Raw genomic sequence first — 14,275 nt, 5'->3', positions numbered from 1 at the left:
GATGAGTTCTCTTCCAATATCATACCAGTCAAGCAAGGAAACCGGAGATGACATCCCCACTGACCTGGTTGTACTGGTCTGGAGTTTTAGCATGGTCGCTACCTCTGCAGAAAGCTGCCTTCCATTCTCATCCTGAAAAATCACAACAAAACATTGAGGGTGAGGGAAAAAAAAGCCTTTAAATAATTTCTAACCCAGCAAGGAGTTAGTTTGCAGATTAAAAACAGTCACAAAAAGTGCTGCTCACTTACCGTATGGTTGCAGTAAATGTATTCTTTAGGGATATGTTTGATCGCCACCTACAAGATACAACAGATACTTTGATTAAAACTCTCATCATATTGTGAATGTCTGGAATATGACAGCGTGTGTTTATAATATTTACCGCTAAGTTGTCGGCTCTCCGATAACCAGCAAATACTGCTCCACAGCCTCCTACTCCAAGTGGACGCTGTTCCTCGTATTTGATCTTAAAGTCATCTAAAAACACACAAACACATTTTGGGTTTAGCGTACATCAGAAGAACATTAGCAATCATTTACTGATGTTACATTATCTCTAATGAGCGCTCCATCTTGGTTATAAGTGTTTTAATTGTGAGTATCTTACATGAAACCAAACATTAAGAACTGAACACTGACCTGTTGGGGCTTTGACAGTATTTTGTTGTGTGTCTGTCTTTTGGGCCTTCTTCCTGTTTGTTGGTTCCACCACATCAACATACTTCCTTTTCTGGTTTCTCTTTCTTCTGTATACTTCAGAAGGTTGGTAGTCTTTTATGTCATGGCTGGTGGATCCTAAGACAAACAAAACAAAAGAATCATTAGCATGTTGTTCGTATGCACTTTCAAATTCAGTAAAATAAGACTTTGTTCAGGTTATTCATGTAATTTGAGGAAATTATTGTCTTTAAATATGAATGCCAGCAATAATATCATTATACTTTACATCTAATATGTAAATAATTATATCTATAAATCTGTACCACTGTCTGTTGAGGAAGAAGCAGCCTCTTCGTCCAGTATGAGGTCCAGTTGTTCCCTTTTCTTCTTGACTGGCTGTGGTACTTTTCCACCGTCAGTCATTTTTCTCTTTGTCCCCCTCGTTTTTCTGGAGACCCTGGATTCTGTCGAAGGTCCAGCTTCAGAGACCCTGGCCTTTTTTCTGGGTGTCTCCTCATCATGAGTGGCTTTTCTTTTAGGGGCCACTGTCCTGTTGCTCCCTGGAGACGCTGTGTATTGTCGTCTTATCCCACTGTCCATCTCTGCAAATGAGAAAATACATGAGACATGTTAGTTTGTACTGAATTATTGACAATGGGTTATTTTTTAACCTTTTTTATAATTACTCATATCTATAAATCTGTACCACTGTCCGTTGATGAAGAAGCAGCCTCTTCAAACAGTATGCGGTTCAGTTGTCCCCTTTTCTTGACTGGCCTTGAAACTTCTCCATCGTCAATCATCTTTCTCTTTATTCCTCTGATTCTCTTGGCCTGGTTGTAACTTTGCCCAGGCTCTGTGGAGACCCTGGTTCCTGTTGAAGGTCCAGCTTCAGAGACCCTGGTCTTTTTTCTTGGAGGCTCCTCATCATGAGTGGCTTTTCTTTTAGAAGCCACTGTCCCATTCCTCCTTGGAGATGCTGTTTCTTGCAGCATTCTCCCTCTGTCCAGCTCTGCAAATGAGAAAATTCAAGAGACATGTTAGTTTGTACTGAATTATTGACAATGAGTTATATTTTTTATAATCTTTCTGTAAGTAAACATTAATATAATGTTTTTCACATGCAATCACATCAGAGAACAGTGGTTACATGTGGTGACAAGAACATGTTGAAATGGGCCAAAACCTTAATTCCCATGGATAAAACACATAGATGACGACTTTTAATTTTTTTTCCACTGAAAAATAAACTACAAGCTGTTCTATCTTTCACTTTTGAATGTGTAAAGTTAATAAATTGATTGTTTATAAATTCATTAAACTTTTGCCACTGAAAACAAAACATTTAATTCACTAAACTGAAAATTCATGAAACACAGTTGTTAGTCTAACAAAGTCAAGTCCTCTGGACGGATAAAAAAAACAATAAACAACTTGTTGAAACGTTTTGTCTTTGATCCAAAAGACTTCATCAGTTATGAGACTGATGAAGTTCTTTGGATAAACGATGAAATGTTTCAACACAAAAAGAAAAACATCCAGTGGACCTGATTTAACTTTGTTGGATGACTCCAGAACGTTTTTACACGTTATTGGTTTACCTGAATCTTTCTTAATGGCTGGAGTTCTGTAAGTGTTTGTTGAATAGTTATTCATGCTCATTGTCAGAACTTTCTACTGTGAAACCTTCAGTAACACGTTAGTTTACAAAGATGACTCTTCATGTCAACCTTTCAGTGAAGTCTGAAAGTTTGATCAGCCCAAGTCTGAATTCTAGATCTTCTGTTCTGTCCTTTGATACATCACAAAGTTTAGAATCTAAAGCAAACATCTGATTGGTCCTTCTAAAGCTTTGTGATGTTGCCTAGCAACGTGCTAAAGCTTTTACTTTTAACCCAAGCCTATACACAATAAAAACTCTCTAATATAAAAACAAATGTATGTACATCCTCAAACGCAGCCCCTTCAGCACATCTATCTCTGTGTCTGTCTATTACCAGAAGGTTTCATAAGGTTTCATCAACCACTGGGCAAATTTTAATGAAACTTCCAGAAATGTATCAAAAACAAAATGGCCGCCAGAGACAACTGACCGTGAAAAACACAAAATGGCTACAACTTGTACAGTTTTACAGATCGTGCACTAAAAATTGGTGTGTTAGTCGAAATGCATCGTTCACCACAGACTCCAGTTGACTTCACCATTAACTATTAGTCAACCCTGTTTGTCTGTTAGCAAAATATCTCATGAACTACTTAGTGTATTTTATATAAACTTAAAATACACTATTTATGAAACATACAGTTTTTTCTTCAACTTTGTCTCAATCCAGTCATTTATTTGTGTTTTAAATATGTGTGTACCAAAAATATTTTTGTGGAAATTTTTGACTACGAATGATATCTTTATGATATTCATGTTGTTGTTTTTTAAATATTCTAACAGAAACTCTGCTTTCTGACTTATCTGTTTTCTGCCATCTTGTTTTTACTCGTACATAGTTTAAGATTTTCAGTTTGCAGTGAATTATTGACAGTTGGTTAAATTTTTATAATCTTTTTGTGAGAAAACATTAATTTAATGTTGTTCACATGTAATCACATCAGAGAACAGTGCTTACTGTACATGTGATGACAAGAACATGTTGAAATGGGCTTAAACCACAATTCACATGTGCAATTTTAACACATTTACACATTTGTGAAGTGGTTGTTGTCACACAAAAACACATTTAACTTGCTCTTAATATTTTTAACACATGTATTTCATTGTGGGTTTACACATGAGAACTCTCACAGAACGTTTTTATGTGTGACACATGTAAAAACATTTTTCATTAATTAGCTTTTTATCTATATATAATAAAAACATTAAAGTTAACATGACTCCAAAACATTTTTACACAGATTTTTGATTTACCTGAATCTTTCTCGATGGCTGGAGTTCTGTGAGTTCTTGTCGAATCATTCTTCCTGCTCATTTTCAATAGTCTGAAAAGATGAATCTTCGTGTGAACCTTTCAGTGAAGTCTGAAAGTTTGATGAGCCAAAGTGTAAATGCTAGCTCTTCTGTTCTGTGATACATCACAAAGTTTAGAATCTAAAGCAAACATCTGATTGGTCCTTCTAAAGCTACTTGATGTTGCCTAGCAACACCCTAAAGCTATTCATTTTAGCCCAAACCTATACAGAATAAAAACTCAATAATATAAAAAAAAATTCTGAACATCCTCCAACTCAGCTCCTCCTATTTCATGGTGATGAGCCTTGATGACAGAAAATATCACAAATAATTCATCTTCACAATAATTATTTTTGCCAAAAGGCTGAAAGGCAAAGGCAGAGTGGCAGCACGTCTCTGTCTGTGTCCATTACCAAAATAATTCATAAACCACTGGGCAAATTTTAATGAAACTTCCAGAAATTAATGAAAAATTTAAGATGGCCGCCAGAGAGCTGACCTTGGAAAGCACAAAAATGGCTACAACTTGTACAGTTGTACAGATCGTGCACTAAAAATTGGTGTGTTAGTAGATCTGCATCGTTCACCACATGCTCCAATTGATACTTGATGCGCCCACATTTTTTGCTTAAAAACGTCACCATTAACTGCTAGTCAACCCTGTTTGTCTGTTAGCAAAATATCTCATGAAACAATTGATATATTTTATAGAAACTTTCAAAAACGTACTTTGTAATCACAACATGTACATCTAAAGCTAGTTCAGTTTTAAGGTCAGTCCAGTCCACGTTGGCCACCAGCTTAGTGCAACGTTAGTGCTGGCAGTTGTTGACCGAGGTGGTGTGGGTGGTTATTAATATGCACGAGAGAAGCGGAGCGTGCTCTATTCATGTAAGGAGAGCGATGGTCAGGCTACTTCTTCTTGTGCCATGCTCTCTAAAATAGTTATCAAATCAAATGTTTACTTATGTTGGTAAACATAGATGTTTAACAGCCTGTTAAAATACACTAGAATGCAGGAAATGGTATATACTTTATTCAAAATTTTCTAGGGTATGCATGGGGAGAACATGCAAACTCCACACAGAGAGGCCCCAGCTGGGATTCAGACTGGAAACCTTCTTGCTGTGAGGCAAAGTGCTAACACTACCACCATGCAGCCCCTAGATTTTTAAAAATGTGTGTGTGTGTTTTGTGTGCCTATCGACGCCATGGCCTCTCTGGAAACACACTTGGCATTAATCAAAGAGTTGTTTAAGACAGGCAAGACTCACACAGAGATTTCCTCTACACTGCAGCAGATGTGGATCCAGCAGAGCTCAGTATATTTTTGACTGTTTTTTTGGGGGGTAAATATTAAATTCATAGATTTTTGAACCACTATATCGCTCTTAATGAGCCAGTCCTCACAGGTTAGGATTTATGAAGAAGAAAAAAAACATTTTAAAAAGGAATAATCAATTTTTTTATTTTTTATTAAGGGTGCTCAGAATCTAAATCCTGCCCCCATCATGAGTGTATGGGTCATAAACTACACCCGGATCAGAATGAGAAGCATGGCATGTTCGGCATGACCCACGTTTTAGCTGTGGATGGGTACGGCAACAAAACTGTTTAAAATGCCACCATGCCAATAAAAAAACACGCTGGTGATCTTTGAGGAAGTTTACACTATTGTGTAAATGTACAATAGCTGTACTAGTTTGACACTTTTGATAGAAAACAAATATCAAAATCAAATAAGTCTGCAGGACAGCTTTCCAAAGTTTGATTTTTGATGTGAGGTTAAAGTCAAAAATGCAGAAAACAATAATATATTGTATTTTTTGAAACCCACATGAAAATGAATAATGAAATTAAATCAAATCAAAAGCAGCACTGAGGTCTAACAGGACCAGTGTAGACACAAGTCCATTGTCAGAGGCCATGAGAATATCATTTATAAACTCTGACTGAAACTCTTCAGATTATTTCTTTGCAGATGATCACGCAACTGACCTGCAACCCTTTTCTCTAGAATTTTTTAGATGAAAGTTAAATTAAAGATATGTCTATAATTGGCTAGGATTCCTGAGTCAAGGTTATGTTTCTTAAGTAAAGGTTCCAGATACTGAAAAATAAAACAAGATTGGACATTATATATTTCAAAGAACTTGGGAAGAAGGAAAAAGAGTATGAATGATTTATTCAGAGAAATTAATCCAACTTTTAACTCTTTCATTTTAAATAGTCCCAACATTATGGGAATTGCAAGCTATAGATGTTTTATATTTGCAAAGGGCTCAAGGTGCTTATGTCAGGTCAAGAGTAATATGGATTGAAGATGGAGAAAATAATTCTTTGTACTTTAGCTGCTTAGAAAAAAGCAGACAGCAAAGGAACTTTATAACAACTTTATTGATCAATGACGAGGAATGCAATGACAGTAAGATTATAGAAATAAAAATCTATATTTTTTTCTCTAATCTATACTCCACTCATTTCTCAATAGATGACTGTCTCTTTGAAAAAAATCCAAAATAAGATTCCACAAATTGCAGTCATTTAAAAATCTGTGTCAGAATTTATACCAGAGGAATTAGAAGGTACTCTCTAAAATGGTGTTTAAATAAATCACCAGACACTGATGGTCTTACAACCAATTATGACCAATGATTTTTTGGAATGAAATAAAAAAATTATTTATGGCTATAAGAGAAGGGAAGTTTAAGATTGTCATCACTGTATGTTCCTATACAATGGCAAAATTATTTCTCTAGATTTAACCCATCGCACGTGGGATACACCCAGGTGGACCAGTGGGTCGTGCTCAGAGAATGACTGGGGAGTCGAGCCGCGACTTTCTGGTCCCAGGTTGGCTGCCCTACCTCTACCCCATCTCGGCCCCCCTATAAATTCATGTATAGAAAGATGTTGACTCCTAGTTTGAAAAAAGGTTTATTTACCTTAATTCCCAATACCATTAAGAATAAACAAACAATAAATAAACTTAGACAGATTACTCTGTTAAACCGGACGAAGCCGACATATGGACACTGCCCTGTGCCGGTTGCGTACATCCGCGGCAGGTCCTGGTCTGGTTCCGAATGCTTCTTGGTCCAGGTAAATGAGACTGGCGGTCCAGTCCAAGAGCCTTCAGGTGCACAAACCTACATCCTTGTGTATCCATGGCCAGACCAAACAAGTCCTCCTCCAGATCCCTCTGGTTCTCCCGGCCCCAGGTGCAGAATTACATGCAGGCTGAACGGGGTTTCTGTTTAGAAAATGGAGGATCGTAGTATCTGCAGGTCCGAACAGGTGATGGCTTGTTTCTGGGCCAGGGGACCCTCTGTGCACCTCCAGGCTCCAGATCACCATGGGCAGGATCAGATTAGTGCTGCGCAGCTCTGGGTCCATTGTCAGGTCCAGAATCCAGCAGTGGGGCAGCTTGTTAAGGTACCGGTTAAGGGAACTCCTGATGCTGATCAGGGAGGATTTGCTGTAGACCTGTCTGCTCCAGGAGTGTGAATCTGCATATAAGGAGGGTAAGAGCATCCACAGGGTGTCCTTATCTAGACCCTCAAAGTCCAGAATCTCAGCTTTTCCACTCAGGTACTCTCTGAAGATCCGAACTGCGTACCGAGTGGCCAGCCGGATGTTCTCAATCAGCCTGCTCAGTTCTGATCGCTGAAGATCTTCGCTAGACCAGAACCCAGAGAGCCTCGTGCTGCTGAGTGAGCCCCCCAGTCCTTGGTCTATGTTCTGCATCAGGACCGCTACTGGGCCTCCGGATTCTTCCTCCCCTATGGGGATCTGGACCTCCAAGAGCTCATCTTCATTGTCCTCCTCATCCCCCTCATTTCTGCCCATCTCCAGGCTCTCCTGGTCCCAGTTCTACTTCCCACTGCCAGAAATTTTCACAATTTTTAGGCCAAAGCGATCCCTCGGCACTGCGCATGTGCCGTATTGGATCGTTGTGCTACAAGCACACAAAACGGATGATTTGAAAGTACACTCCCTGCAGAGAGGCTGCAGAACTGGACCCAACCTGAGACCAGCAAGACCTAAACCCACCAGGATAGCAGCCCTGGACCCAGCAGAACCTGAACTTTAAAGGTCATGTGACCACAGATCTGATTGGTTTAAATCATTCTGACCCGGTTTCTAGGAGGACCTCTAAGACCCAAAGACATTTAAGCACAAAGAAGGTTTGCTGATTACCTGATGAGTTCTGGGATTTTTGGGGAGAGTCCAGTTTCTTAGCAGGAGTGGGATCTCTACCCTTCAACCACAGAGCAGATCTGGAAAAAAACAGCCTGGTCCAGAGTTGAGAATCTGAGATGAGGTATCTGTCCACAATAACGACAGAAGTCCCTAGATGTGGTCCCCCTGATGGTGCTCAGTTCATCAGCAGCTCCTGGATCAGCCTGGTGAAGACCAGATTCTTCTTATTACCGTAATCCTGGAATTTCAACAGGGTTGATTTTCTTTTCCCACTTGCTACCTGTAACTTTTAGATGTTTGAAGTCTTTGATCCCTTTCTAGGCTATAGAGAGCTGCAGCGTGGAGAACTGTAGAACTGTAGAGAGCTGTAGCAAACAGCAAATTAAACTCATCTTTGAACAGACAGCATTCATGTCCCTCACCGTTAGGTCTCTCTTGTAAATGAGTACCCGGGGCTCAATGGGTTATTTATACCCATGTATAAATAAAGGTTGAATGAATGAAAAGTTAGAATGAAATCAACTTTATTAGGACAAATGTTTCAAATCACTGTTGTTATAAATGTTGCTTGGTTTCAGACAGACCTGATGAAAAGGATTAAAACTCTTTAGGCAGGTTTTTCCTGTAAACATTTGACTAAAACCACAGACCAGGCAGTGAAATGTGCTCAACCAGGTTGAACTCCCAGGTGAGGTCAGAGGTCAAGCAGGTATGCGGCTGCGCAGGTACTCCAACACTGCATCAGTTCCTTTGGCCACTATTGCTGCTCTGGGAGTTCGGAAAGGGTTCCCCTCCAGACTCAGGCACCTGAGGTTCAACACACACACAGAGACAATGACTGTATCCCAGACTCCACCATCATATATTTTATTATTATTCAAACAAAGACAGCTTAATTGGAGTTAAAGTGTGTAATAATGAATCAAGCCTATGTTTACTTACAGTCAGTTGACTTATTGCACCAAAATGACACCTGCTCTGCTCACCTGAGGCTGGTACACAGGCCCAGTTCTGGAGGGATGTTCAGCAGGTCGTTGTTGGACAGATCCAGGGTTGTCAGATGAACCAGTTTTATCAGACGTCCAGGATCCACCCCACACACCTGGTTATTTCCCAGCAGTACCGTTTCCAGGGACAGGACTTCATACAGGACTTGAGGAAAGGACTTGAACCTGGTGAGGACAGAAGGTGGACTGTCAGTGGTCTGCATCCAGCTGACGAGTCCATGATCAACAACAATGATCACAATGAAGAAGCCACTGCATCCTAAATCCATTCCAAGAAACTCCTCAAGACCAAGATCTGGATAATTCTCCCTCCCCCACAGTCATATGGACGCCATCTTTAAGTGTGAAGGGGGTCCAAATGATAATGAAGAATCCATTTTTTCAAAATGTAGCATTCAAGAGTGGTTTTCCTCTAAACTCGTTACTAACCTGTTGTAATTGAGGATAACAGAACGTAGCTTAGTGAGGTTCTTGATTTCAGGTGGTAAATCACTCAGCTGGTTATTCCTGATAATAGGAAATGAGCAGCAGTACCGTTATTAAACCTTCACAGGGATAAAGAAGAAAATACATGTTGACAGTTTTTTTCTACACCTAGAGGTTACACCCCCCCCCCCCCCCCAACACACACACACACATACACACACACATGCGCCATACCACACACTTGAGAACTTTGTTCTGCATACAGGTCACTTCTTAAATGTTTTCATGTAAAGAGAAGAATACCGTGTACGTGACCTTAGTAAAAGTACACTGTATACTGTATATGTGACCTTAGTAAAAGTACTCAGTATAGTGTGTATGTGACCTTAGTAAAAGTACACAGTATACTGTATATGTGACCTTAGTAAAAGTACTCAGTATGGTGTGTACGTGACCTTAGTAAAAATACACAGTATTGTATATGTGACCTTAGTACAAACCGGATTCAAAAAAGAGGTGATCCTCTTACCATCTTGGCTTCTGAGAGACACTGACACTCTAAGAAGCTCTTTTTATACCCAATCATGTTGTCAATTGACCTAATTAGTGTTAATTGGTCTTCCAGCTGTTCGTTATATGCTCAATTTCCTTTTTCCAGCGACTTATTGCTACTTGTCTCAACTTTTTTGGGATTTGTTGACGCTGTGAAATTTTGAATCAACATATTTTTCCTTTAAAATGTTACAATTACTCAGATTAAACTTTTGATCTGTCATCTATGTTATATTACGAATAAAATATTGACATTTGCCATCTCCACATCATTGCATTCAGTTTTTATTCACAATTTGTTTAGTGTCCCAACTTTTTTGGAATCCGGTTTGTAAAAGTACACAGTATACTGTGTACATAACCTTAGTAAAAGTACACAGTATACTGTGTGCACAACCTTAGTAAAAGTAAACAGTTAACTGTATACGACCTTTGTAAAAGTACAGTTAGTCGTAAAATGGCCTTAGTAAAAGTACACAGTATAATGTGTGTATATAATCTTAGTAAAAGTACACAGTATAATATGTACATGACCTAAGTAACAGTAGTTTTCTGTGTACATGACCTTAGTAAAAGAACAAAGTATAGTGTGTACATGACCTTAGTAAAAGAACAAAGTATAGTGTGTATGTGACCTTAGTAAAAGTACACAGTATAATGTGTATGTGAGCTTAGTAAAAGTACACAGTATAGTGTGTATGTGACCTTAGTAAAAGTACACAGTATAGTGTGTATGTGACCTTAGTAAAAGTACACAGTATAGTGTCTCTAATGAAGCTCCATCCAGACCAGTATCATTCTTAAGGACGAGACGGATTGTAACAACTTTTCTCTAGTTTGATGTCATTTCAGTGTTTTCAATTGAGGGTTGAATCTATTTTTTTTTAATTATAGCACAGGACATCTTTTGCAGAGTAAAAATGTATTAATATTTTTTGTCAGACTGACAAATTTCTCCCCAAAAAAAATTATTCAAAGGGATCATATTTATAGGATTTCAACTCATGTAGTCATTTAAAATCATTTATTTTTCATATTTGATCATTTATTAATATACATTTATTAGAGTACAATTACCCGGTTCTAAATGCATTCAAGCTCAGCTCATCCAAACAGCCACAGTGCCTTGTTAATGCTATAGCACCATGTAGAAATGGATTTTTTCAGATATTTATGATAAACTACAAACACATGAAACAGACTCTCATGGAGAGAGAGAACTGTAATTGTTCTCAAAACTCCCAGACACACCTCTGCTATAATCTGGGAAATCAATATTCATCTTTTAGCGTTAATATTTATTTAGAAATACTAAAGCAGCAGAAACAACCCCTCTCACCGAGAGAGAAACTGAACAGGCTGCGCTCCCACAGTGGTGCACGTCTCTCTCTCTGACCCAGAGTTTGGTCACGTGCACAGGTCGCACATGTCTGTACGATGACGACGCTCCCAACACATTAACATTTAATAATAAGTTTGATTTTAGATGCAAAAGTCTGAGGAGGTTGGGGCGCTGTGAAGGAGGAGTGGGTGGGGTGATGATGTATCAGTTCTGGTATCTCCCCCAGCTGCAGTGTATTGGTCATGTACAAATACATACGTTTAACACATAGACATTTAGTAATTTATTGCATGTCATCACCTTCATGGGGGGGTGGGGGTCTGTTAGTGTAGTGGGGGAGTCATCCATTACTTGCTGCAGGTGAGCTTTCACCTGCAGTTTCTCTCTGCTGCTCACACCCATGAACCCGACAGCACGACCCGCCCTGATCTGCTCTGACTGGCTCAAACTGTGGCTCTGGTTCACTTTATTGTCCTGGCCACGTTCAAACTGACAGAAATCCATCGTCACGATGGAGAACTTTAATCAATGCCTTCAGTTGTTGGTTCTGTCTATCCTAATGACACACATTGATGTGTTGATGTGTTCATGCGTGCTCACCTGCTCACACAGACTCATGTTCGTGCTGCTGTTCGACGTAATGTTTTTACGCTATTTGTGCTTAGTGTATTATTAGTTGATGTTTTTCTTAGTTCATATCTTGGATGTTATCACCGTTTTTCTTTTACATTTTTATTGTTGGATGTAACTGGGACCCTGTGTACATAATTTTGTTCCACAACATATACCACATGTGGTGGAACGATAATAAAGAATCTCTGACTCTGACATTTCATGAAGCACTGTGTGAGTTTCAATGAAACTGGCATGTACTCGAAAACCGAGTACCTTTTGGAGTCAATCCAATTCAAGATGGCTGCCAGAGCCAAATGACTTCCAGAAACACAAAAATAAAACAACTACAAATTAGTGTGCTGGTGGCTGCACCGACTCCCAACACATATTCTGAATGCTAATGGATTGTATGAGACATTTCTTTATACCTGAGGTCGATGTGTGTGAGTTGCAGTAACTTGCAGAGGTCAGAACAGCTGGTGAGTTTGTTAAAACCCAGGTTGAGATCCGACACTGATGAATGAAGTTCCAGCAGTCTGTACATAGAAAGTGTTGCTGTTAGTTTTGTGAATCATGCATATAAAACAGTAGCATTTGTTTTGTAAATTAGATGCATGATGCTGTGTGTACCTAGAAGGCGTGGAATTTAGTGCGTTCCTGCTGAAGTTGACGGTGATTATGTCTTGATTTGCTGCAGCGTCAAACAGCTCCTCTGGAATAACATCGGCCTGTTTGCCACTGAACATACAGAAATAAATTCACTGTGCTATACCAACACCAAAAATGAAAACGTCAACCAAGTTCTAACAAAGTTAAGTCAGGTCCTCTGGACAAATTTTCCTTGTTGAAACGTTTCGTATTTTATCCAAGACTTCTTCAGACTGAGGAGCTGCAACAAATTCAGTCTTATAAACAACACCTTCTCTCATAGTGGATCAACCAGTTTGCTGCTGACAGACAGAACTAGTTGTTCACATGCAAAGGGAGAACCATCAGCCCAACAATTGTTTGTGAGTGCCCCGATGGTTGCTTGCTCTTCACAGAGGGCTAAGTGATAATAGCAATAACAGCATTGTAAGAGGAGGACAGTAGAACTCGGAGGCCTCCCGCCCCTGTTTAATGATGAACGAATTCAGAGGACCACACTCAGCCTTGTCAGATTTATCTACCTGGATTGTTGCGCATGCATCAGGACATCAACAAAGTTAATTTACAACAATCTTTTAACTTAACTCTTTCAACAGGGCAATAAACACCTTATTGATGAAAGCACATTAAAGTCCTTACGAGTTGAAAGTAAATTAAAAAAACACTATGGAGTTGAAAATTACTGTTTCAAAAACTTTTCATGACTTTAGAACACTGTCTGACTGACAGCCTTATAATTAGAGCACCACATACGGCACATTATATGACCATCAACAAACTCTTAGACAGCAATCTATAGCAATGACCCAGACAAGCAAACGCATTGCATAACCTTTGTCTGTGACCTTAACCTTGGAGCAAAGGCGACGGAAAATATATGCAACACTCCACGTTGTGATTATGCAGATGTGTATCATTCACTACTGCGTTAAATTATCTTGAGCGGATCAGAAGTTATGAGCGGGACAAGCGAAAATTTACAGACTAAAGTAGACTACTATACCATAACACGACGGACATTTAAAAATGGAATTTGAATTTATTTCACTACGTTCACTTGTAAATAGATTATTAGTAAAGCACATCCAATTTTTAAATACTGTGAGCTTAAACTGAGGACGCAACTGGACACATGTCACAAGACTCCTGGGTCATAGAGAATGACACAGGACAAGGTTTTAACATTATTTTTATATCGAAAATGCTTTTACCACAAAAACAATTGACATTTTAAGTGATCATTTGTCCAGTCAACAAGTCAAATTCATGAGGCAGGTTTTTCACAAAACAGCAGGATCTTTAGTGATCTCATTCCACTCCTTCTAAAACTAATCTCAACTAGAAATGACAACATATTTGTGTTAAAACAAAACTGTTAAATTAATTATGATTGAAGCAAAGAAGAGGCAGATGTGTGACTCACCTGAACTCCAACACCTTCAGAGATTTGATGTTATGAGTATTGACTCTAGCCAGGGAAGGTAACATCATAACATTTGAGTTTTCCTCTGTTTCCTCAGGCTCCTCTACAATAAAAAAAATGAATAAAATCCAAAACAATCAGTATTTTTCAGCACATAAGATAGAACGTTATGTTCAGAAGTTGTCTAGGAAGTTTTTGAATTCAGAAGTTTCATTCCACTCATTGTTAGCATGAATGTCAAATATACTTCAGTACTTTAATGTAATAAATATACTTCAATCAGGATGTGTCAAGATTAAATTGGACTATGTTTTATTTTTCAGGATGGAATGATGGAAAAAATACAACTTCAATAGTTTTTATAAGTCCAAAGGACCCAGAGCACAGCAGCAACGATCAACAGGACAGTAATTATCAGTAAGCTATCTAACAGC

The 14,275-nt window shown here is 38.8% G+C and overlaps 2 protein-coding genes across 2 annotated transcripts in view; both read right to left on the bottom strand.

Moving 5' to 3' along the window:
• The window catches only part of eps15l1a (epidermal growth factor receptor pathway substrate 15-like 1a), an 84,969-nt gene extending 77,495 nt beyond the window's left edge, over positions 1-7,474 (bottom strand). The window contains exon 1 of the mRNA XM_037674260.1: positions 6,962-7,474. Coding sequence (XP_037530188.1) covers positions 6,962-7,474 — 513 coding nt within the window. The remainder of the gene's footprint in view (positions 1-6,961) is intronic.
• A 1,055-nt stretch (positions 7,475-8,529) lies between these two features.
• lrrc40 (leucine rich repeat containing 40) overlaps positions 8,530-14,275 on the bottom strand; it is a 22,583-nt gene continuing 16,837 nt past the window's right edge. Inside the window, exons 10-15 of the mRNA XM_037674703.1 lie at positions 13,842-13,944; positions 12,401-12,508; positions 12,199-12,306; positions 9,265-9,342; positions 8,815-9,000; positions 8,530-8,635 (exon numbers count right to left, since the gene is read on the bottom strand). Of these exons, the coding sequence (XP_037530631.1) occupies positions 8,530-8,635; positions 8,815-9,000; positions 9,265-9,342; positions 12,199-12,306; positions 12,401-12,508; positions 13,842-13,944 (689 nt within the window). The remainder of the gene's footprint in view (positions 8,636-8,814; positions 9,001-9,264; positions 9,343-12,198; positions 12,307-12,400; positions 12,509-13,841; positions 13,945-14,275) is intronic.

This window comes from Nematolebias whitei, chromosome 3, assembly GCF_014905685.2.
Source record: "Nematolebias whitei isolate Nwh7 chromosome 3, NemWhi1, whole genome shotgun sequence".
Classification (NCBI taxonomy): Eukaryota; Metazoa; Chordata; class Actinopteri; order Cyprinodontiformes; family Rivulidae; genus Nematolebias; species Nematolebias whitei.
The sequence above is the reverse complement of the archived record's forward strand: the minus strand, read 5'-3'. Positions and strand labels throughout refer to the sequence as shown.